Source organism: Staurois parvus, unplaced genomic scaffold, assembly GCF_062004578.1.
Source record: "Staurois parvus isolate SC_StPar_1 unplaced genomic scaffold, SC_StPar_1.0 ptg000299l, whole genome shotgun sequence".
In the NCBI taxonomy this organism is placed as follows: Eukaryota; Metazoa; Chordata; class Amphibia; order Anura; family Ranidae; genus Staurois; species Staurois parvus.
The window spans coordinates 2,079,808-2,104,964 of NW_028318095.1; the positions used below are offsets into that span (position 1 = coordinate 2,079,808).

The 25,157-nt window shown below is 38.5% G+C and overlaps 1 protein-coding gene across 11 annotated transcripts in view; it reads left to right on the plus strand.

Moving 5' to 3' along the window:
• ROBO2 (roundabout guidance receptor 2) overlaps positions 1–17,083 on the plus strand; it is a 1,216,825-nt gene extending 1,199,742 nt beyond the window's left edge. For 7 of the 11 annotated variants that reach the window (XM_089682904.1, XM_089682906.1, XM_089682897.1 and 4 more), the window contains 5 exons: positions 4,427–4,606; positions 7,050–7,214; positions 8,649–8,876; positions 12,455–12,652; positions 15,638–17,083. In XM_089682904.1, coding sequence (XP_089539030.1) covers positions 4,427–4,606; positions 7,050–7,214; positions 8,649–8,876; positions 12,455–12,652; positions 15,638–15,639 — 773 coding nt within the window. In that variant the 3' untranslated portion in view covers positions 15,640–17,083. The remainder of the gene's footprint in view (positions 1–4,426; positions 4,607–7,049; positions 7,215–8,648; positions 8,877–12,454; positions 12,653–15,637) is intronic. The other 4 variants (XM_089682908.1, XM_089682905.1, XM_089682907.1 and 1 more) reach the window with 2 other exon arrangements.
• Positions 17,084–25,157: the final 8,074 nt, after the last annotated feature.

The following is a 25,157-nucleotide window of genomic DNA, read 5'->3' on the forward strand; positions in this document are numbered from 1 at the left end:
TGATTTGCTACAAAAAGACAAGACTCTTCATGCATTTTAAACAACGTTAACACATGAAAGTAGGCTTTCATCAACAGATCATTCTACTGGGGGAAGCAATCCTATGACATGCGAGGAGAAAAACTTCCAACAGACAGACTTATAAATAGTTTTCCTCTTTAATTAAGAACTAATGTTATTCTCTTTCTTAAAATGATCAGACAGAGGCAATGTCAGCTTGTGCATTAAGCGTGCCATTTTATGCAATATTCACATATTCTTTAGGGCAGATTTAGGAAAAGCTGACTAAAATGTAGTTATGTATTTTAAATATGCCACAAATTCAGTGATATCTGTCTGAATAAATGAATTATAATGTCTGATCCCATATGAGCTGACACATTTCTAGATCTGGCCATAGAAAATAAATGAAGACTGGGCATTAGATCATTGTTCAATAATTTTCACATTACCCAGATAAACACTGAGATGCATAGGTTTGTATCCTGAAGGCTGGCATCTCTTTGTGCACACCCAGTACTACTTGGCTCATGAAAATAATAACCTATCAAGTCTGGGAATAAGCTGCCCACTTTCAAAGAGTTTGCTCTGGTATGTCTACTGTTAATCATATACATCTTGATTGTTGCCCAATTCTATTGGTGTTAGCAAGAATAGCTATCAATCAACTAATGCTTGGTGTCACTGTAAAATACAAATCATTGTTAGGATATTACTGTGGGAGGAGGGACATTAAGGGTGTATTGTTCTACTTTCTGGAAAGATACCATGGTTGTTTTGTTATAGAGTATAAGTAAATGATGCACCATAATCCTGCTAGTATGAGCCAGTATGGGGTTGAGTAGTTTCCCAGCTGAGGGAGCATGGTATGGATTATTCCAATGACATATATTTCAAATGCTGTTCTTTTAAAAAGCACCGCATCCAGCATGTAACATGTAAGAATAGAACTTGTACCTGCTGACTAGTATAATTAAAAGATAAGTATGGGAATATATAAAAAAAAAACAGTTATACTAACCTAGGTGGATGCAGCAACATTGAGAGGTTGAGCCAGCTGTCTGTCCAGGCATTTGAGTGTATACTGACATTAAGGTTGGGATCTTTCCAGAGCCTGGACCAGCTCAGTGATGTCAACTGACAGCAGACTTTAGTCCGTTGTCAGCTAAAAACGAGTCACAGGAGTGCAGAATGCAGTGCACTCTTGTGATCCATAGGAGAAGAAGGGCCAAAAGAAATTTGACCCTATTTCTCCTTCAAGGCTGACTTTTTTTTTTTGCATCTTGGTGTGCCATATTCCTGTTGTGGGTACAAATGATGGATTCAGTCCACAGCTAGGGCAGTAAAATGTGGCAGTGGCAGTATTGTATAGATCAGCTATGAGTGGATGAAATGTGGGAAGTGAGGAGGCCATAGCAGAAGCAGTGAGCATTTGATAGGAGTAGGCCTTACTGTGCCATTATGGAGTCCCACAACAGACCAAAACAAATGCCTGAAAAACTGGTATCCTTGTTTCCCCATCCATGTGTGTTCTTCATAAGTTATCTCTTACATTCACACAAAGCTTTTTTTCAAACACTAAATATGCCAATGGCACATGCAGCCCATTGCAATCCAGAGATGCCAATTTCAATGCATTATTATAAATGGAATTATCTTGCCCTCATCTCCATACATAATTTACAGCCCAACTTTTTCCATTCTTTTTTTCTTTCATTTACAATCCTATTACCTCTTCTACTGATGGACTTATAAGGATACAAATTTCCTGTTGCACTGTCCCTGTTTGTATGTGTAGCCCTGTTTTGGGGGGGGTTATGTGAAATGACCCACACCAAACAAGCTATGGCGCTAACCTGTATATGAGTAGGCAATCCTGAGCCTTCGCTATATGGAAGAGGGGGGTGTGATAATACAAATGGCAGTGCCTCCACCTAGAATAGGGATCCTGCAATTGAGGAGACTCACCCCTTTCTAGGAATGTAACAGGTAGACAACTTAAAGTAACTATACATAGCAGTATTAATGCACCCAACTTATATTTCTAACATGAAAACATGTCACCACACCTGTATGAGATTAATGCAAAGTTTATATAAAGCAGCCACATAAAACAGGATGCATAAGAATAACATTCAGGAATTACAATTTAGCATAAATTGGGAGGTTGCAATTATACCCGGGTATATGTGCATGTAGTATACAGAATACCTCCAGCCATGGGTTATAGCGCAGTCCGGTTGCAGGGGCCCCTGGAGAGGTGAGAGTCCATAATATGTATGCTTCCACTTTAGATGCTGTGATGGCGTCCAAGTAACATGCGGATGATTGCACTGCTTGTCTGAAGATCAGCGATGCATCACCTAAAAGGATAAAATGCCCTATCTATCCTTACTCTTAGTCCCTATCCCTAAACTGGGCTGTCACTGCAACCGGGCCTCTATCTGTCTAAGTGGCCGTCGGATGCCTAACCTACCTCTAGCCTAATCTATCCAACACTCCCTATGCTAATCCTAGCTAAAGAGAGATCCAGACCAATAAGGCTCTTCAAGCAAAGAGGCTGCAAAGATACACTGCAATTAACAGAAAGTTCACCTGACAGTCGTATGCAGGTGAAAACACTGATCTATATATATATATATATATAGACAACTATAAGGATTCTGCTGTGTGTAAATAGAATAATGATAATGAACCACAAATCTCTCTCTTACAGAGATATTAGGGTTCCTATACAGAAGTTGAAATATAACAGAGGCAGACCTAATCTGCTTCAGTAACAACTACATAGATAGCATCCTTGTTAATCTGGATCATTACTCACAGAATCACCATACAGTTCTCCCCAGATACACAGCACATGGCAGGCTGGAACCCTCTGCCTGATACTTCCTGGAAAACAAACTATATAACATCCTGGGGTTTCTTGACCTCTTTGTAGGGGCAGGAAGCACACCTAGGGACTTGTCTGTAATGGGACCTCTATGGTAGTGGCTGTATATGGATGTAAACAAACCACAACTAGTGTATAAAATAACAGTTCCCTACATATGCATGATTTAGCCTAGGTTTTCATACACTGTAACTTCTGTCCAAAATTATACATATCTGCAACCACGAACACATCCAAGCAGAACCCTGCTCTCTAAGGCCTGGTTCACACCTATGCATTTTTTAATGCTTTTTGAATTTTGCAGAAACTCTCTACAGTTCATTTAACATGGTTTCCTAAGGGACATGTTTACATTTATGCATTTTCAGCGGCTGCATTTTTGGAAAGGGTCAGGGACTTTTTTTCCCGCAGCAGATTTCAACACGCATTGGTGTGAACCAGGTCTAACACACAGGGTTTTTTTCCCCAAGCAGGATTTGGTATCACACTGACATGTTAGGTTTTCATTTCCTGTCTTCAGGGTTTTATTTGGTGATGCTCATTTTCCTGGCAGCAGGTAAATAGCAGGAACAGTGTTGACTAAAAAGAACATGGGTGTTCTCAGTGTGCGTTCCTTCCAATAGATTTTCCCTTTAAGATTAATGTTAGAGAAGAAGACACATGAGTGATTTACTGCCCAGCACCAACACTCCGCTTTCCCATACAAATTTGTAGGAAATGTGTTATCTTCTCACTGCAGGTCGCAGTACACATTCTGACTTCTGCTGAAAATGTGTTTCTTACATAAAACAAGGCAGCAAAGAAACTGTGTATTATTCTCTGTGCAACAGACTCTGTCACCAGGTATCACCTATGTGATTAAGGGCTGATGGAAGCAGCCTTCCCTGACCCGTGCTGCATACTAGTTCCAGGGCAGCGGCTTAATAAAAAGATTTACCTTTTCTGCCCCAGAAGGCACAAGGCTCATAAATCAGGGATTGGATGCTTCCATCAAAGTCTGATCACACATTTTTTGGGCTACTGAGACCCTCTTTAAATTAAGCATAAAAAGGCTGATTTTACACTATTGAGTGTTCACATCCCCGTGAGATTCAGGGGAATTAAAAGAAAAATAATATCTCTAAAGCTGCTTGGGTATTGGTAGTGAATACATACTAGGACGATAACTAATCAGTTGCAAAGTGTTCCATTTCACATTTCAAATAGGCAAGCTTTAAGGCAAGTTGTATGAACAGTGATCCATAGCTTTTCTCTTCTTTTATAACATAAATAGCAGCCATGGACTAAATACAGAATGTCTACACAAATGGGGATGGCTCCCTTCCAGTCGCAATTAAGTAATGCAAATCTATCAGTAAGTCTATTATTAAGGCTAACAGGATACTGACATCTTTTTTTGGATAGAATAGAGAATGTACTGAAAAGGTTGTATAATTGATATGGTTAATATATATGTTATTTTTTTCTTGACATGAAATATGCTCAGCAGATATACCTATGTAGAACTCACTAGACCCCTGCCTTTATTTTTAGGTTCTATGGTAAATGGATGGGGGTCTGCATCCGATGAGGATCGAATATTTTCTAGTAGATCTAGTGTAGTTAGCTCTTCTGATGACTCGATATTTACGAGCGGCAACTTTGCACAGTCACTGGTTGCAGCAGCAGATAAAGCTGGTTTTACGCTCAATGGAACCAGCCTGTCCAGAGCAGGTTGGTAGCTTCAGTCTGGTGCCTCTGGCATGAGGGATGGCTTTGCTCTTCTCAAGCTTTCTTTCCTTTCCATGAAAGTGTGTCATGTGTTTGGCCTAACCTAACTTGCATGGCATTTGGTGGATGGAAACTTACATCTTGTGCAGTCATGTTTTCACGGGTGCTCATGAACAACTGATTCTTTATATTTGGATGTATTTAATTGCCTTCATCACTGTTATTATGCTTAACGAATTGTATAATGCTTCTCTTCTTTTGCATACGTTATATATGTTATATATATAAATATCAACGTATAGGAAATATACAGTTATGTATTTTTTCCCTGTGTTTACATCCAAAGAAACACAGATTTTTAAAGCAAACATTTTTTTTCCATTAAAGGCTGTACATTTTTTTTATACTTTTGCTAAAAGTCAGGCAGGGTTGATTAACCCAGTTTTTTCCAGAACCATGTCAGGAAGAATTTTCCAACCCCCTTGGTGTGGTCTTTTTTAACCATCAAGAGTTCTCTATCTTTTCCTATGAAGAATCTCCTGGAGAGTGCAGGACAAAGATAAATGTTATTATGCACCCTCTTGTGAAATTTCAAAATGAAAATATGTCACGTTAACAGGCTGTTGTGACTAGAAGCCTGGCTTTCTGTCTGTTCTGGAGGAGGTCTCTCCGACAGGGTCCAAGGCAATGTAAAGGCCCAAAAGCATCTGGCCCTGCCCTGGTCTAACCAAAACAGAGACATCTATTTAGCAGGGCAAACATTTGTTGATTTGCACAGTACATTAATCTATAGCAACCAGGCAGATTTCCAATTTACTGATCCCAGATAAGTGAAAATATAAGTTATATTTTGTTGCTATGGCCTACTTTATATTACTCTTGAATAATCCCAGTGACCTTAATGTAATAACACAGTGAGCAATATACAAAGTACAGTAACCGACAGTAAATCATCTAAAATCTGCTATCTTGGCTAAGAAATGTGAGCTAAAATCTGGTTTCTGCTGTTAACTACTGTACCTCTAATGAACTTACCATATACCGTATTTTCTGGCATACAAGATGACTTTTTATACTTAAAAACATACACCAAAAATCAGGGGTTGTCTTATATGCTGGGTATACAATGTGAACCTTTAGTTCATTTGGGCCAAGCTGGCTCAAAACGAATGTCCCTAATTTGTCATCCCGCTGAATGTGCGGTGATACTGTATGTATGTAGCTTCGGCTACGTACAGTAAACTGCGCTGAGCCAATCACGGCGAGTAATGTATTCTATTAATAAATACAAAGCCTGCTCGGATTGGCTGAGGTTGTGACATCATCAGCCTGCCTCTCTAACTCAGCCAATCCGAGCAGGCTTTGTATTCATTAATAGAATACATTACTCGCTGTGATTGGCTCAGCGCAGTATACTGAATGTAGCCGAAGCTACCATACATACAGTAGTACCGCACATCCAGCAGCTGACAGATTACCGTAGGGACGTTTGTTTTGAGCCAGCTTGGCTCAGCGCGGTATACTGTATACTGTATAACTGTAGCTACCGTACATACAGTATTACCGCACATCCAGTGGGCTGACAGATTAATGGGTGTATATTTAATCAAATCTGATGTTTATTCAAATCTGATGTTTTTAAATGGTGTTGCCTCGGAAGAGGGGAAGTCTTATAAACAAGTATAGCCCAAAACCTGTGTTTTAACTGAAAAATTAGGGGGTCGGTTTATACACCCAGTCGCTTTATACACTGGCAATTACGGTATATATTAAAGTGCTGTGTTTTGTAACCCTTTCAACACAATTTCAACACAGATTTTTTTCTTCTTTAAAGCAGAGCTTGGTGCTGCTTTACAGTTCTGTGCAGGTATTAGATGTTGCTTAAACCAGGCAACATTTAATGCACTTGTGGCTCACACTGCACTATAATATCCCATCCCTTATATTTCCACACCTTTTTCTGAAAAAAGATGAAAAGAGAAATCTAAAATATGTTAACAAATGACACTGAGTTGCTTATACTGAGATACTTATCTTTGGGATGTTGGTGTATATCCACCCATTTGTTTATGAATATTTGATGTAAGACAGGTTTGTAGAAGCTTTCAAATCCAGTGTAGCCTCTGTTCTGCTGGCTAAGGGCCTGTGTCAATGGTTATTTTAAATGATTTTGCTTTCCCATAGAAGTCTATGCTTATGCAAAACCTGCAGGTCAAATACAGTTCACAAGGAGTTCAATTGCTGGTCAAATGCAGCTATCGATGAATTATGAATGATTTCAACAAAGTGCCTCAAACCAATGACATCAACACAGGCCATCAGGCCATTAATCTATTTGTATAGATGTATTTTAGAGCTCTATCGGTATGCAAAAAAAAAAAAAAAAACACAGAAAATATGCAAATCCATTAGTGTGGTCACATTTCATTCTTTTCTTTTTTTATAGGCAAAATGCAGTCTTTTTCTCAAAAGCCCAGACCAGCCAGCCCATTCTCTTCGGAGAGTAACTCTTCCGCCATAAATCCTAGCCAAAGGCCAAGGCCTACTAAAAAACACAAGGGAGGCCGCATCGACCAGCCATCCTCTCTTCGCAGGGAAGGAATGGCAGATGGTAAGCTAATCTGCATCATTTTGCTTTTCAGGGTTTTAATATAAAATTTAAAAAAAAGACCTGGAACTCAAACTTGTGCAGACTGTCCCACTTATGGTATTTCTAACTGAGTATGGCTGAATGTAAAATTGATGAAGGGTGACAGACCTGAAACTTCATGCTACACTCATCATATAACACTACAATTTATGAAATAGTGTCTTTCAAGGTGAACTGATTGTGACTGAAAACGTTTAACCAAAAATGTATAGAAATGTAAGAAAGATATCCTATTTCCTAATGTATTTGTCATATATACGTTTTTGTGATACACTGTAATATATGGCTAAATATGTTACCAGTTTTCCAAATAAAAGATCAAGAGAGTATGATATTGCATTCAAGATAGATCACAAATGGTCCAATGCAACATTTTGGAACTGTGCAGGGATCCTCATCAATGCTAATGTGACAGAGGAGAGTCTGTGTTGAAATATTTAATTGTACTATTTGTGACCTATTTATGACAGAATAAAGTACTCTTTTGGCCTGTTAAATCACCCACAAACATAGGCTCAATTCTGTATTGTGTACTGCATGGATATATCTTATGTTCTACTGTCCACATTTGACTTAGGTTTGTTCATTGGCACATATGATCTTGCATTCTTACAGTATATTCATGGTCTTGGAAATTTATATATTGGAAAATTAAAACTTGCAATGTAAAAGTTCGACCTAAGCACAGGCACTGTGCTCATTAGCAAGAAAAACCTTTTCTGTGCTCCTCTCTAAATTTTGGTTTCACATAACTACTGCAGCCTGACCTTACTTCATGGCTAGAGTCCACTAACTGTTATGCACCTGTGCCAATGATCACTGAGGCAGTCTTACCAGCAGGGGCGGACTGACATTCGAGCTCTCGGGTGCTGCCCGAGGGCCCAAGGTCAGTAGGGGGCCCCATGAAATGCCCCTGGTACCTTTTATAGGCTTTTTTTGGGTGTGCTTTGAGTGTGGGCAAGGACACAGGGGCCCGTGATCTCCTATTGCCCAGGGGCCCCATGAGTTGTCAGGCCGCCCCTGCTTACCAGACAATGGATTTGCAGGGCTAAGCCCAGAAGTTAAGAAAAGGTAAGTCACAGTAACAAAGGGAAACTAAATGAGAGAGAGAGACAGAGATGAATCTAATAAAGGTAGTTGCAAGATTATTGTAGTATCTGCTCTTAGAACTTTCACTTTAAAACATTCAACGTGGTTCGCTTTAATTTTTAAGATCAGTGGTGACCTATCCAAAGTATCCTGTATTCACATTATGTGACCAAAACATTTTAGCAATCTGGGATGGATGGATATGTTTTTCTTAAGCTCGAAGGAATTCTCAGAACTTTTATCCAGCATTACAGTACATACTGATTCTTTTGTCACTCAAGTCATCTCTGTTGCTTTCCTGTTCAGATCTGCCACCACCACCAGAGCCTCCACCTTGTCAGAGTTTAAGACAGCAACTGCCCTGTCAACGTCCACCAGAGAGGAAAGGCAGTTCCCTCGAGAGGCACACGTCAAACATGGATGACACAAAGGCGTCTCTGGAACGACATGGCAGAACCTCCTTAGAACGGCAGCGACAAACACAGGAATGGCTTGGCTCCACAGACCGGCAAAATAAACAGACATTTGGATCAGGTAACAGTAAGTCATATAACATTAGTGAATTCTGGCAATTGATATAATAGAACAAGTGGATACATTTTAGGGTAGTTAAAGCGTATAACCATCTTGGAACGTTTTAAGAACCAAAAACAGGGTAAACTTTTTGATCCCTTTTGAGAGACATTTAAGCTGTTTTGTTTTCACGTGGTTTGCTCATTTTTGAAGTAGTGAAGTAGGCAAACTATACAAATACCCCCCAAAAGATCATTGATTATAAAATATATTGGTTGCACTATATTGACTTGTGTCTTTTTTCATCCAGACTAATTATGTAACTATATGTATCATAATCACACAAAGATGAAGGCTTTGCTCATATTTTTGGCTTATCACTGTCTACACAGCTCTCACACCTGTCAGTTAATGAGCTCATACCTTGTTATGCTTTCCAGTGGCAGTGGTACTCTGAAATAGATTTACAGAGAGAAAAAGAGAGAGAGATGAGGTTGCAGTCAGGGCCATCTTAATAGCATCATGGGCCCCTGGGGAAAATAATGTCACTTCCAGGGAGATGGTGACATGTGACACGCATAGCGGGATGCTGCAAAAAGTGGGTGTTGCTAACTTATGCTAGGAGGGCACAGTACAGAGGGCAGGAGGACACAGTACAAGGGAGGTCAGGAGGGTATAGTATGGGGTGCAGTAATGTATAATACAGATATGGTCTCCTCAAGCGGAGCAGCACAGGGAAGCTGCGGTCACAGATTTGACCTGTTCTGGTACCTGTCACTGGGCTAAATCTACACTCTAACGACACCACTTCCTCCTCTACACCACCTTGCAGTTTCCAGTGCTCTTCTGGCAATTTTCAGAGATTAAGGAAGAACCCCTGAGGTGGAGTATCTTATTGCTGCTACTGCTTGTGTGGGCAGGATATGTACTTCTCTGATTCCCACTGGCCCTCTTCTCCTATTCATCCCTTGTGATTAGAGTAGTGCACATGCTGCCCACACAAGCAGCAGCAGTGATAAAATGCTCCACCTCGGGGGTTCTTCCTTAACCCCTACAAAGTACTGGAGGAAACTGCCGGGGAGGGTGCAGGTGCCCCCTATGCACCTGGGACTCATGCATTAAGATGGCCCTGGCTGCAGTAAGATGTTGACTCTGATTGGTTAAGCAGCAGTAATGCTTTATAATAGACATGGGAAGGGTTAAAACTGTTATTTTGTTCTGTTTTCTACTGGGAAGATTTTTCTTCAGTTTCTGTTCCAGAGATGCAGAAGGAAGAGAGAGGAAATCTCTAATAAAAAGTGTCTCATCTTAGACAGTAGTCGCCACTATAAGTTTTCCCTCTTGAAAGATTAACCTTTAAATCTAGTTCTGGTAACAAATGTAACATTTTGGATTTCCCATGACTTTCTATCTTGATGGGCACGACAATAGGATAGCCTGTATCTATCTAGAATCATTTCCTAATCTATCTAAAACTAAACAAGAAACAAAATGGTCTGTGAATCCACTTTCAGGCACACTATAATAACATTGTAATATCGGTCGACAGACTACTTTAATCCATGAAAATGTAGGGTCCACTTTACTGTCAGTTTCTTAACCCCAAACACAAAATGCTTGAAAAAAAATCTCCTAAAAATGTTTAAAAAATAATTACCTTGGCACTGGCTTCTTACTCTTGTAGGAGGTGCTTCATTCCTGGGAAAGCTGGGATCTCAAAATCCACAAAATATTCAGCTTTCTTGGGAAACTGTGGTGAGTCATGATGACATTACCTGCACCTTTAGTATTGTGGGGCTGACAGTATGGGGGGATTTACTAAAACAGAAGCATGCAAAATCTGGTACAGCTCTGCATAGAAACCAATCAGCTTCCAGGTTTTATTGTTAAGCTTAATTGAACAAGCAGGGGTGGACTGACAACTCATGGGGCCCCCGGGCCATAGGGGATCATAGGGCCCCTGTGTCCTTTCCCACACTCAAAGCACACCCAAAAAGCCTATAAAAAAGGTACCAGGGGCATTTAATGGGGCCCCCTACTGACCCCGGGCCCTCGGGCAGTGCCCGAGTACTCGAATGGTCAGTCCGCCCCTGTGAACAAGCTGAAGTTAGAAGCTGATTGGCACAGATGCACCTGATTCTGAGTGCAGCGGTTTTAGTAAATCATCCCCTATATGTTCCTAACCTGCTATTGCAGCGCAAACAGTCAGGGCCATTGAAGTCTACAAAGTGAAGCAAGCCATGCAGAGGGCAACCATGAGTTGCACTGGAGCAGATTACAGGAAGAGAACTCATTCTTTTTAAGATCCTAATCAGTTCATTTTTGGAAAATATCTCACATGCTAGGTAGACAAATCCATTAAAAATGATTTCCAGTTCCTTTCAGGGTCAGCTGCTGCATATCCTGACACTGGTAATCAGGTAAAATCTTAAATTAAAAGTGTGAGTAAAGCCTATCTTCACACCCCTAAGAATCCAGCAATCTGCAGATCAGTGTTAGGCAGCGAGAGCCAGCAAGCTCCTTTACACACTGCAAATCTGATATATGTGAACACAGGAACAATTCCCTTTAACTGTGGTAACCTGCTTCAGTGTTGAAAAGTGAACAGTAACGTTCAATACAAACAACTGAATTCACTATTGATAAATTCACATATGCATTATAATACAGATCCCCTTGTCTTTATTATCTGTCCTATAATCCGCTAAAAGCATTTTCTGCCACATCATCAAGCAGCTTCAACATAAACCTAATTAAGGGATAATGGCAGGTTGACAATTACTCCCAGTTCTCTATTTTAAAGCATATCTATAGTACTGTTTTTATTTTTTTTCTATAATTGCACATTTAGAGCCCCCCATATAATGTTCACTAACAGAGCTTGTGTTTAAATTAATGGGAATATTTTAAAGATCAGCGCTTTCTACAGATTTAGCAAGAACAGCAATCAAGATAATTAGACAGGTGTGGAAGCTATTTCAGTACAAGAATGCCCTCTCACATTTGGCTGCTAAATAATTTAGCATGCAGCTTTAAAGGAATATTAAAAATGATGTTACTTTCTATATCTAGTAAGATAATTTGATATAAGGGTCATTTTATCAACGTTAGATATGTTTGGATATTGGCATAGACACTGATGGGTGCCATTACACCCTTGCTTTCTTATTCCTCACAAATTCCAGTGGTGAAGTATGCACAAAATCTGGAATCCCCCATCCCCCCAATCACAGTAAAAATATTTTGAAGTTGTCACCAGTGCAATTGTTTTCCCTAATTTTTTGCACATCATTTTTTAATCTCTGATAGCTTTCTGTTTTTTTTATACTTTTTATGGGTTTTACAAGGTAAGAAGTAAAGTAAAATTGACAAGGGACAGAGACAGCACTAAAAAGAGGACAGGTTATATAACTTCCCTTACTCTGCTTTTTTTTAATGGCTGTGTTACAGTTGGTGAGCTATCCCCACTTGACAGTAAGTAAGGTTAGATCTCCGTAACAAAGATCCAGGTACAAATAACACTTGACAGGGTTCTCCCTAACTCTATCTAAAGCTGAAAAAGTGATCTTTGATTGACTGACTCTTGTGTCTTGCTCCAGATGAAGTGCTCATGCCATATAGCAAGCCAAATTTCCCATCGCCAGGGGGTCACAGTTCATCTGGTACAACGTCTTCAAAAGATTCAACAGGACCAAGAAAAGGCGACATCATGAGGGGTCACCAGCGCAATGCCATTGATTTTCTGGACGTAGGATATTTGGGGCCAAACAGTCAAGGACAGTTTACAGGTGAATTATGTAAGTAATTAAGTCAATAATACAAAAATTATAAATCTATGTAGAGGCGGAATGAGTTAATAAGGCAGGGCACAGGCCAAGAGTGAAGTACATAGAAACCAATAGCAACCTGATCTTATCTTTTATCAGTTTACAGCAGCCAGAGCAATGAAAGACGTTTGCTGAATTATTGCTATAGTTGCTGTGTGAAGGCTTACTCTGAAAAAACACGTTTATTGCTATAAAATACATGGGAAAACTTGACAAAGCATACAAATGCCTAAATCAGGTGGCTTCAAACTTTCTAACAAAGGGCCAGTTTACTGTCCTTCAGACTTTAGGGGGGCTGGACTGTGGCCACGGCAGCAGAAATTGCCCTGGCATCAGTGAGAGTAAACAGTTTATCTTTGGCATTAGACGAGGAATAGTACACCTTTGTTGGTGTCAGTGGGAGGAAAAGTGCCCCATTGTTGGTGTCAGTGGGAGAAATAGTGTCCCATTGTTGGTGTTATTGGAAAGAATAGGGCCCCATCATTGATGTCAATCAAAGAAATAGTGCCCCATTGTTGACGTCAGTAACAGGAGTTATGCCCCATTGTTGGGGGCAGTGGGAGAAATAGTGTTTTGCATCAATGAAAGGAAATTTGCCCCATAGGCAGGATAAAGGCAAACAAATGGCAGCAGTTTGGAGACCACTGGACTAAATGCACACACATATATACTGTATATATATATATATATATATATATATATATATATATGTACTGGTAGCAGTTTAAACATTTATACACACTGCATTTCAGCAAATTAGTGGATACTCAGCATAATAAACCACCAGTCCTGCATTTCTACAAATCACTTTCCTCAAGGTCAAATGTTTGCGCCTTTACTATACTGTGTAAATAAAGATTATTTTGTTGTTTTTCTTAAGTCTAAAATGTTTATGTGGATATTGTATATAGCTAATTGCCCCCAAATCTTTATATTGTTTCCCTACAGCTGTCACATTTTTATTTTACGTTATAATGTATTTGTTTAATGTATTTTGCACCTTGCAAATGTATAAGCCCAACTGCAGCTTATACATATTAATGCTTCAGTCATATAAAAAGGAAGCTTGGCTGCAATACTCTTCTCCTCTCCTGTGCTGCCCAAGCAATATTTCCATTTGGCACTAGACATCCTCAGTCTTCCAGGGTTGATGAGGCCTAGCTAACTAAGGACATCCTGTAAATGCAGGACATCATGGACCCCCACCCTGCCCTCACATTATATTGACATAAACTCTGCTTTCTGTAACATTGAGAACCACCCAATGCAGGAGCAGAGGTGAAGAGTACGAGTACTCTGCAAACCAACATGACTACATCTGAAAAAAGGTAAGTATGACAAAAACTAATAGGAAAAAAAGCTGTTGAGGGTGCATTGTTAAGAACAGAGAATGGTAGGCTGGAATGGGGCTTTAAGCAAGAGCCACTAAGTAGGGGCTTTGATCCAACCTTTCAACACATGAATCCTGTAGACATGATTCTGCAGAGATCATCCATAGCAGCCCCTTGCTGCCACACCAGTGATAGACTTCTGAGTAGGAACATTGTTGAGCAACATTACTAAAAAGTTGCAGTGGAAGCCTCACCCACTTTTCGTATCATCCATTTGTGGTGTTGCAGAGGGTGCAGAGAAAGCTTCTCCACCATGACTTACACGTAGATTGTATTAAATTATATTCTATGTCTGTGCCAAAATATATTTTGTCCAAACCACTCCTTAAAAATAATTGCATCTACAACTGATAGTGTAATTGAGTCTGAATTAACATATACTACTGTATGTAAAAGTGGCTGTTGTTTTAGGGGAACAGTTGTCACCTGAGCAAAAGGGCACAGACACCAAAAAATTATCAAACGTTCTACCACTTTGTCACTGTAATGACAAATTTCTCTGTAAGTGACACAGATGGCAATACATATCTGGAAAAAAGACTTTACCTCTTTCCCAGTCTATTTAAACATAAAACGTTTTTGGTGGAGGTAAGCTTTAAAGAGATTCAGTCACCATGCCCATTTGATGGAATCTATTTAGAGTTCTACTCCCTGACCCAGATAATTAATCTCCAAACACCTCTACCACCACTCCTTCTTTCATAGCAATGGCCAAAAAATACCTGGTGTTTCCAAGTAGAGATCAACTTGGGTTTGGTCCAAACTGATTTTGGTCTGAACCCAGAAATTAGTTTTACTACTGGTCCAATGAGCTGTGGGTGGGAGTTTCTCCTTTGTGCAGCTGCGTGTATACAAAGGGGAAGGGATGTTCATGACATTATTGACCTAATATAAGGGAATTTCCCTCCCACAGTTCATTGGGCCAGCAAAGACACAATCAAGTGATATCTTTCCTAGGGTTGGGGTAACCTGAGTTTGGACAGAGTTCAGATCTTAACTCCTTCCCACCAGCTGTACATATATATGTGTCCTCTCTGCAAGTGGGCTTTAAATGTGTTCCTGACACAGTTACCTGCACTAACGGAAAGCTCCCAATCTCTATTTGTGATTAGAAGCTTTCCGATTATGTGGCCACTGTGACAGCCAATCATGGCAGTCACATGATCAGAAACCTCATCTCTCGGCAGGTGAAACCTCTTAAAGGGCTGGGAGGTGCCAACACTAAGGGGTTAACTTAGCTCATCCCTTCTTCCAGTATGTGAAAAGATACCTTTTCCCATAAAGTAATACTTGGGACTAGCAGCCAACCAAGGGGGGGGGATGTAACTTCTGTGGTATTTTGTGGCAACTGCGTGATAGAAAGGAGCAAAGAGTGTCAAAGAGTGGACATTAAAGACACTCAGGCAAAACCAGAATTTTTAAAGGTGATTCATTTCAAAAGTATTGCTGAAACAAAATTAAAAATGTACAGAATTCATGAAGATTTAAAAAAAAAATCAGTTTTACCATGCCAGTACAGCATATGCTTCAGGCATTTATTAATTTCTTTTTTTATTTTCTGCAGAGTACTGAGAAGCTATATTACAAGCTGCTGTATAGACCATTTGGTCTGGACTGATGAAAGTCAAGAGGAAACTCAAAAACAGTGCAATGGACTTTTTCATTATTTATGTACGATTGGAAGGACTGAAAATGCAATGTAAAGACACAAAAAAGTCACACATATCCACAGACAATTTACTTTTTTTTTCCTTCTCTTATATACACACCATCCACCTTAAATATTTCTTGCCAGAAACTACACAAAAGAGGAACAAGGAATCACCATCAAGGACAAAAAAAGCATTTTGGCTTTCAATCTAATTTTCTTTGATTGCATTCCTATGCAAGCTTGCCCTCTTTTGTTCATATTATTATTATTCTATTTGTCTGTCCTTATTGTTATATTGTACTATATTGTATGTGAATTAATAGGCTGTCGTGCCATATAAAAAACGAAAAGAAACAAAAACATTTTTTTTTTGTGTAACATTCATGTTTAAATTTTTGCACTGCAATTTTTATTTGACGATAAGCACAAACCTTACTCCTTGTGACACGGAGAGATGAGACTGAATGTGAATGGAGTTTTCTGTACTTTTAACGTGAACTGAATATTGGACACATGCACAGGTACCGAATCCCAATGGGACTATGTGAGAGGTATTATGATGAAGATTAAAAAAAAAAATTCTGGCAAACAAAAAGATTGGAACAACAAGGATCTATAATAAGCAATATGTTTTTTTCTTGCTTTGAATATGGTGAAACTCAATGTCATTGTTATATGAGAGTATGAATACATGTATTCACTTGTGGACCTGCATGTATGTACAATATATATTTATATATGCGCATATATTTTTAGATATGCACATATATAAGATACGCACATTTGTGTATATACATATATATTATGACTAACATCTTTTCTGGTTAATGTTGACTTTTTTGGACTTTGAATATTGTCTGGGACAGAACCAGGAATAAACTGCCTCTGTATAGTAAGATTTTGATTGGTCTGTTCCACAGAATAAACAAGCATGTAATAGGTAGACCAATCATAATCTATTTAGATAATTCCAGAAAGGAGCTTCTCCTACTAAATGGCTGGCTTCTGCTATTACATGGTTGGTTGATATGGCCAATCAGAACCTTATTGGGCATTGTCAGCTCAAAGGTAGGCTTTATGGTGTGAGCCTAAAACACTTGATCCTCTTCTGTTTCAAGCGCAAGTGGAGATGTTGCACAGAGCAGCCATTTGAATTCCAGCTGTCATTTTTCTATATAAGTTAGAAAAAAAATCTGGTTGCTTTGTGCAACACTATGATTTTATATCTTTCAATTTTTTTTGTATCTTATAATCTAAGCCCTGTGTGTATATATATATATATAAATATAAGAAAAGGATAGGACAATGGGAAAAAAATCCCTGTCAATAAAAAAAGGGTACTTGTGTTTTTTACGTAAAGTAGCAAATCTCTACTATTGGTATTAAGGCCATGGAAAGCCAACCATTGTGGTAACCTTTTGAATGCCAGTTTACACAGTGAAGGAATACCCATTATCCCCTAATACAGCGATCTGAGGATAGCTGTAAGTGCTATAACAGCACTAATTACATATCAGGCCGGGGTGGCTGTGTTAAATCAGTTCCTTTCTTCCCCTCAATGGCATTCTTAACCTTCCAACACTACTGCTACTATGACTAGACCCAGGTGTGTCCATAGAAAATTCTGGGACAAGTCCAATTGTTAATACTCCTGAGAAGCTTCAGTCAAAGGTACCTTAATGAGAGCCTTGCCAGATCACGCAGCCATAGTGGGAGAAAGTCATATCATTGGCTGACTGCAAATTATTCTGATTGTTTTTTATTTGGGTGCATTTATCAAATATTTAAAAAAAAATAGTGTGCAGAGAAAACTATGGAAACCACAGAGATTGTTGCTATATTGACTTTCATTACAACCACTCTAGCGCAAAGGAGTTTCCTCCCAAACTCCAGTCTTGTTTATCCAATTCGAAAGTAGTATGTAATAGAGGGCTTGTTACCTTAGGTTGCAAATTAGAACCTTAAATCTCTCATTTTATCAATCTTGATGGGATGCATTAAGAGTAACAAAAGGGTCAAAACTAATTTTTGGAGATATTGCTGCTCAAGGTTCCCTCCTGTTTTAACGTAAGCCTAGATATTTTATTACATGATATCTGTTGAAAGGGTAGACCAGAGTTTCTTGGTGGAAGCAGCTGCTGCCAGCTGCCAAGTACTTTGGTAGTTGTTTATTTAAGCTGCACCACAGGGAGCCCAAACTAGCGTTTCTCCAGAAAAGATACAGGGGTTAGGCAAAAAAAGGAAACATTACATGATTTACAGGTGTGAAAGTTGCATGTTTCGCGTTGAAAGCAAAGTGATGTAACTTTTTTTTGCTTTCACTGTGTGATGAGACACCCAGCTGACAGGTGGGAAGCCTCACTTTCATCATTCACTGCATACTCTGCTAGTAATACAGAGCCATGTCAGAGTTTACTGAGCCTGATAAAGGGCAAATTGTTGGTGCCCGCTTAGCCGGTGGCTGTTACTGAAGTTGCCAATTAGTGTTGTTGAGAGGTACGGTATCAAAGGTTATGACGGCATATACAGTTTCCAGGAAAGCGTAAGCACGGTCGACATGCTCAACTGACCAAAAGAGACAAAAGTAAATTGAGTAGGATTGTGACCCCAAAATAAGAAAACAACTGCTGCAAAAGAGATTGTTGAGCTCAATCTCAGTCCCATGAAAACTGAGATTGAGCTCTACGGTCACTTTTGCAGTAGTTGTTTTTTTATTCCAGATGATTTTTTTTCCCGGAAACAGTATATGCTGTCAAAACCTTTGATACTGTACCTCATAACATGGCAAATAAATTGACAACTTCAAACACAGAGGCACCAGCTAAGCTGCACCAACAATTTGTGCTCTTTGAAGCTCAGTAAGCTCTGACATAACTCTGTATTACTAGCAGCTCGTGCAGTGAATGATGAAAGCTAGGAGTTAGCTAGGTGTCTCATCACAGCAGAAGCAAAAGAGTGTTACATCACTTCTGCTTTCAATGTGAAACATGGTGTCACTTTCACGACTGCAAATCATGTAGTGTTTCAGTTTTTTGTCCAAACCCTGTATTTCAGCCCTTTTATTACACTTTATGTATCCATTCAAGCTTGACTGCTTCCATAGTTTTAGTCAATATTTATATTTAGGTTCCCTTTAAATACCTTGTTCTATCGCTAACTTACATTTGCTAAAAAAAAAGCAGATCAGCCTGATCTTGAAAGTGGACATTAGCTTAAATTGCACAAATTATAATTTATTATTGTGCCATATATGAAATACTATGTCTGAATTCCTAATAACTATTTTAATTGATCTCCATTTTTATCTTAATTATTGAGACAAAGATAATAACCTGTTCTTCTAACAGAATCTGTATACTGTAGCGTGTTTTCAGCAATTACATAGTTCGAGTTACAAGTTGAACATTTACTATTGAAAAATTATCTGTTGTAACTTTTTTACATGCTTTGTAAGCTGATTTGTAAATTCTCCGCAGAGAGGATTGCTATGTGTTGCTGTCCTGCTGAGATGAAACCAGTCATAAGACAGGCCACAGAGAGAGTGCATTACTTTTAGCCAGCCAGAACAGACATATGGGTTTACACTGAGTAAACATATGAGTAAAGCACAATCACTGTGCTGCACTTTTAAGATGAAAGCACAACTATTATAAGAAATGAACAGATATGGCTGTCCTGTGTACATATATAAAAAGGTAATACACATTCATAAGATTATTTCTTTTAAACTGATCCCTTTTATAAAACAAATAAATAAAACAGCTATAATTACATAGTTACATAGTCTGACTGAAAAAAGACAAAAGTCCATCCAGTGTAACCATTAAAAAAAGTTATAATCCTATACCCACAGTTGATGCAGTGGAAGGCAAAAAACCCCCAGAAAGGCATGATCCAATTTGTTCCTGCAGGAGAAAAAATTCCTTCCTGATCCCCCAAGAGGCAATCGGATATTCCCTGGATCAACTTTACTTATAAATATTAGTATCCAGTTCTGTGTATCTAGGAAACAATCCAGGCATTTTTTAAAGCAATGCACTGAGCTGTCCAGAACCAACTCTTGAGTGAGTCTGTTCCACATTTTCACAGCTCTCACTGTGAAGAAACCTTTCCATGTTTGGAGATTAAATTTATTTTCCTCCAGACGTAAAGAGTGCCCCCTTGTCCTCTGTGATGACCTCAGGGTGAATAGCTCTGCGCCGAGTTCACTATATGAAGCACTGATGTATTTATACGCGTTGATCATATTCATATTATAGATTCTAATTCTAGCCAGTGAGCTGCCTAGGTCTTTCAAATTTAAATGCTTAATTATTTTTTATACAGGAAATGTAACGTATCGTATAAAATTTTCTTCCGACTACAAGCCATGTGACATGCTACTTTCTGACCCTTATCTTTTCTTGTCCAATAGACATTTGGTATCATTGTTTTGTTTTTTGAAATAGGAGCTGTCTTTGTAAATCAAAAGTAACCAATCAGATTGTAACTATCAGGAATGTAGACAGCTCTTATTTCATACTCTCATAAATAAGACCAAGCATGACCTTTTATAGGACTGGCATATGCTCAGAAATTAAATGGTCATAAAAAAAATATAAGTTACAGTAAGTAGCAGACGTGAATTTTGATTTTTGGATAAAAATTTTGTATTTTGAGATTCGGATGTAAATAAATCTCCAAATGGACATAGTAACAACTGTCAACTAATCCAAAAAAAGTAACAAAAGCATTTGTTTCATTCGTATGATGTCACACAATATGATAGTAGTTTGGGTCCATAGGGAAATTAACTAAATTTTCAAACTTGTTCTGTAATTCGGATAACAAATGGATCCAAATTTTGTTCCATTTGTTGAATCATATGCACATGACATCAGTTGATATTATCCAGTCTACTCATGCCATTTCTTTTGCGGGGTTGGACTAATGTCCAAAAATATTGAATCCTTCTGATTCAAATCTGTCCCATTTGATCACATATCGAATATATAGCAATCTTCCAGACAAATGCACAATTTTTCAAATCCACCCAGACCAACAAATATATGAAATGAATGCTGAAGAAGTGAAACTAATTTCGAAAATGAAATACGATGACATAAAATACTTCAATGAAGAAATGCATCCGAAATAAAGCAAAACTAACATTTCCGGCATGCACATGTGTAAGTATTTAAATTTAATTACAAGATAAACTAGAAAAGCTACAATTTCTGGGAAAATTGTGTGAAGTGTTCTTGCCTCCACCAGTAGTCTAGGGCTTGAAAATGAGGTAGTGGTGGCAGTTTAGAAATCATGTCCTGATTTTTCAGCTCACACTCTAGCTTTTGTCAGCTCCCATTCTAGTTTTGAACATTCCGCCATTCATTCCTATGGGACCAACTTCACTACAAAAACGCAGATATTTCGTGAACCATTCGGCGAAACTTTCCACAAAGTAATAGCACACCAATCGGGAACAATCTGCACGTTTCGGTATATTACTGTCTATGTAGTGTAAAAACTGTGGGAGGAGTTAGGGTGGTAAATTTGGCTATAATAAGAAGAATATATATGTGAGATAACAGTAAGTGGTCTTGCCATGCAAGAACACTTAATTATCTGAGCTGAGCCACCTCAACATTTCAACCTGCTCCCACTTCCGCTGCGGTCGCCTAAGGTGATCGGATGTGGATGTTGTTCTCCCCCCTCCCTCCCCGTAGTCTTCTGGGACACATGACAGGTCCCAGAAGACTACGGGGCCATTCACAATGTGCAGCGCTTCTTTCGCATACACAGTGGGCACCCAGCTGTGAAGCCGCAAGCTGAAGATGCAGAATCCAGGGAGAGAAGACAGCCGGTGAAACCAGCCGTGGTGAGGACAGCTAAGTGACTGTATTTTAAAAGTCAGCAGCTACAGTTTTTGTAGCTGCTGACTTTTATTATTTTTTTTCAGCTGAAACTCCGCTTTAAGTTAATTAAATGTTGTTAACTTCTATTCCATTTATTAAATAAGTAGCACACATTATATGTAGATTGTCAAGCTGCTCAAAATTACAAGCACAAAATAATTTTGTTCAAAGTTAACTTGTGCTAAGAAGCATACAGGTAATTAGCATTTTGACTCTCAGGCCGCAGGCACACAAGACATCAAAAACGCTATGTTTACTGGCATTTGGCTTTTTTCCACCTCTAAATAACCATCTATGTTAGCCTATGTGTCCATGCACATATAAGCTTTACAGGCATTCAGAGGCAGAAAAAGAAATGCACCACAAGCGTGTTCAGGAGAAAAGCATTTGGGTGGGAAAACTCCAAATGTGTATTAACACGCATTAACACCAGTGTGTTTATGTGGCTTCCTATGTTTGCGTGTCAATTCATGCTAATGGCCGGGATAAATTAATATTCTGGTCAATAGGATGCATTATCACCAAATGCATGAAAGCAATTTAACAAGCATGCAAAGTGCGGCTTTAGACTTTTTTTAGCTGTGTTTTCCTCCCCTGGAGCAAAGGCGTTCAGGGGAGGAAAAAAATGTCATATGTGCATCACGCCTCATAATCTAAGGGTTGAAGCAAAAGTCTTGAGAATGAAGTCTATTTATTTTCTAGGCATGCATTAAGAGGCTTTTCTGTTTTCCAACTATATGCTTAGTTTGTCACTAGTTTCTAAAGAAATGACAAGGCTTAAGCCCCTGATAGCCTACAAAATATACTGAAAGGTAGGAGGCTTAATAAAATAACAGAAGGAGTTGTGTCGTTTACAATAAAGTTGAGTGAATTCCAATATATATATATATTTATATATATATAGATATATATATAGATATATATTTAGTGTGTGCTGATGACAGCTTTTGGAAAGCCAGGGTTGTGATTCTTTCATGTAAAGTTGCATAGACTGAACCCTCTTAGAGCCAGACAAAGGCAAAGGCTGTGTGGACTTATTTGACATTTGGGTCTGGGACAGATTTGGTAATGGTAAGGCCAGAGGTGAGAGTAGTTTACGCACTATTCAATTCCCGACAGTAACCCTCTAAAATGTTTATAGATATTTACATCTCTATTAGGCACCTGTAAAGTTAAAGTAAAACTAATGTTTTCATTTTGGACAGAGTACAGGAAGGTTAAACCCTTGCAAGATTTATTTTTGCTATTTGTGTCTCATTGGGGAGATTTTTCTTCACTTCCTGTCCAATAGCCAAAACAGAAAGTGAGAAAATCCCTCTAAAGTGAGAGGATCTCTGGTTTTCACCAGGGTCTTCAGAACTAGTGTCCCCATTGGAAGATATCCCACTATTCCTATGTTGAGGACAACTCAGAATGTGGGATTTTCTTTTACTTTCAGTTTTGTTAATAATGGTAAATATCATAAACAGAGAGGGTTCTAATTTGTACCCACTCCATCCAAAACTGAAAAAAATGTTTGCCTTTATTTTTACTTTATGTAGGAGTAAAAGTAAAAAAAACTCTAGTATGTAGTGGATTGTGCAATCCATTGTGGAGCAGACCAACCACAAATGAAGCCAATGCTTTACAGAGCACCTTTGCATTTTACTTAATTACCCAAGCATAATTTTCACTGTAACGTTCATTTATGAAGTCCATGAGCACGGTACTAATGCACATTGACTTGGTGTCCATGCAAACAAAGCCTTGGGTATACCTCCAATCTGTTTCTATTTGAGGTAGAACAGTACCCAATATTTGCACCTCGGAAATGTTTTGGCTTGATACGAAGTTAAGAAACAGGGTGAATTGAGTGTGAGCTAAAACCAAATTTCAGCTGTAAAAGGCATATCTGTAGAATGTGTGTCTATTTTTTTATTATTATTTTTATTTAAAACAGTGAACTGAAAAAGGTTGCAAGAGGTTGCATTTATAAATGATCAAATGCTTCATCCAAATGCTTATACGTCATTTACACATCAAACAGTGTGAAATCAGTACTTTTAAAAATAAATGACACACTGGCATCTATTTTATTACACAGTCCTCAGAATAGAAATATTGCCTTAACTTGTTTAGGACCCATGAAAGAGACCTGGCTTAATGTACTGTATACAAGAAAAATGGCGGGCCAATGTATCAAGTTCTAAAAATACATTTTCTGTCATTAAATTGGCTTTCAGTAAGTAATTTGAGACTTACATTTCCCAGTCTTGCTGTCAAGATATTTTACACCTATTGTGCGTGTAAAGTGTCAGTGAAAGATAGCCATACAGATTAGCTGGATCAATAAAAGGTTCAGGGAGGAGTCACGCTATGCACTTGTATTGTTATGATATATTAAACTGCAGGCTACAGGCTATAACTCACATTTTACAGGCGTGACACATCCCAGCTAATTTGAAGAAATGAAGTCTTGCATTTCTTTTTGTGCTTTTCCAAATGATACATGCAATGAAAAAAAAAAAAATGACTACAGTCCTGCTTAGAGATCAAAGATAATAAATATAGATTTGGCAAGTATCAAAAAAGTCAGTAACTTTACAGAAAGTCAGGAACTTCATCCAAACTAGAGGTGAGGGGAGTGAATTTAGCAAAATGTGGCCAGAACAGAAACTCCTAGTTTTGCTCTTTGAGCTGGTCAGGTGACATTTGCTTTATTTAAAGGGTGTGTGTTTGTTTTTAGGGAGGTGTATTTAGGGTATTTAGTTTATTTCACTCAGCTTTCTATGTATTTGTTTTTTTGTTATCAGTTTCTTATTGATTGTTATTTGTGCGCTGTCAAATTTTTTCAGGGTTTTTTCTTTCTGTAGAACAAAATGTGGAACAAAATGTGGAATAATGAGGGGCCATATTATGGCACAAGAAAAGGTTACAGATAGTATAAAATAGGTTCCTTAATCCTCAAGAGCCATTTAAATCCCATTGCACTGTCAAAGAGCCACCATAAACCATTTTATTTTCGCATTCTGCATTGATACCAATGCATTTTGCCAAAATTGCAAAATTTCACCAACATTTTTGTGAAATGAAAACTCTCAGTTTATCTCATCCCTAATCAGGACTAAAGTTCTTTGAGGTATGGTGGGGATAGCACTTATGTACACATAATAGAATGAATTTGACTATTTATTAAGCAAATTTCAGTCAGTTCCCAATAAATCAGCTGCCTCCACCTGACATCCCTCTGTTGGAAAATGGAGAGAGTAGGTGGAAAATTGTTGGCCAAACAGTGTCTGAATCCAATTATATGTATGGACAGTTTGGGTATTTTGACAGCTGGCAGGGTTGCCTGTCAAAAAGCAATAACTGCATTTTTTTCTATTCAATGTTTGGCCAGCTTTACTTTTCAGCAATCACAACTACAAGCATGCTGTTCTCAACCTCTTCCTGGTTCAAAAGGTTGACAGTTAAGGCCCGTACATATGATAAGAAAATTGTATGAAAATTTCCATACAAGGAACGATCGGTTGATTATCTGTTTGTATAATGCTTCAGAC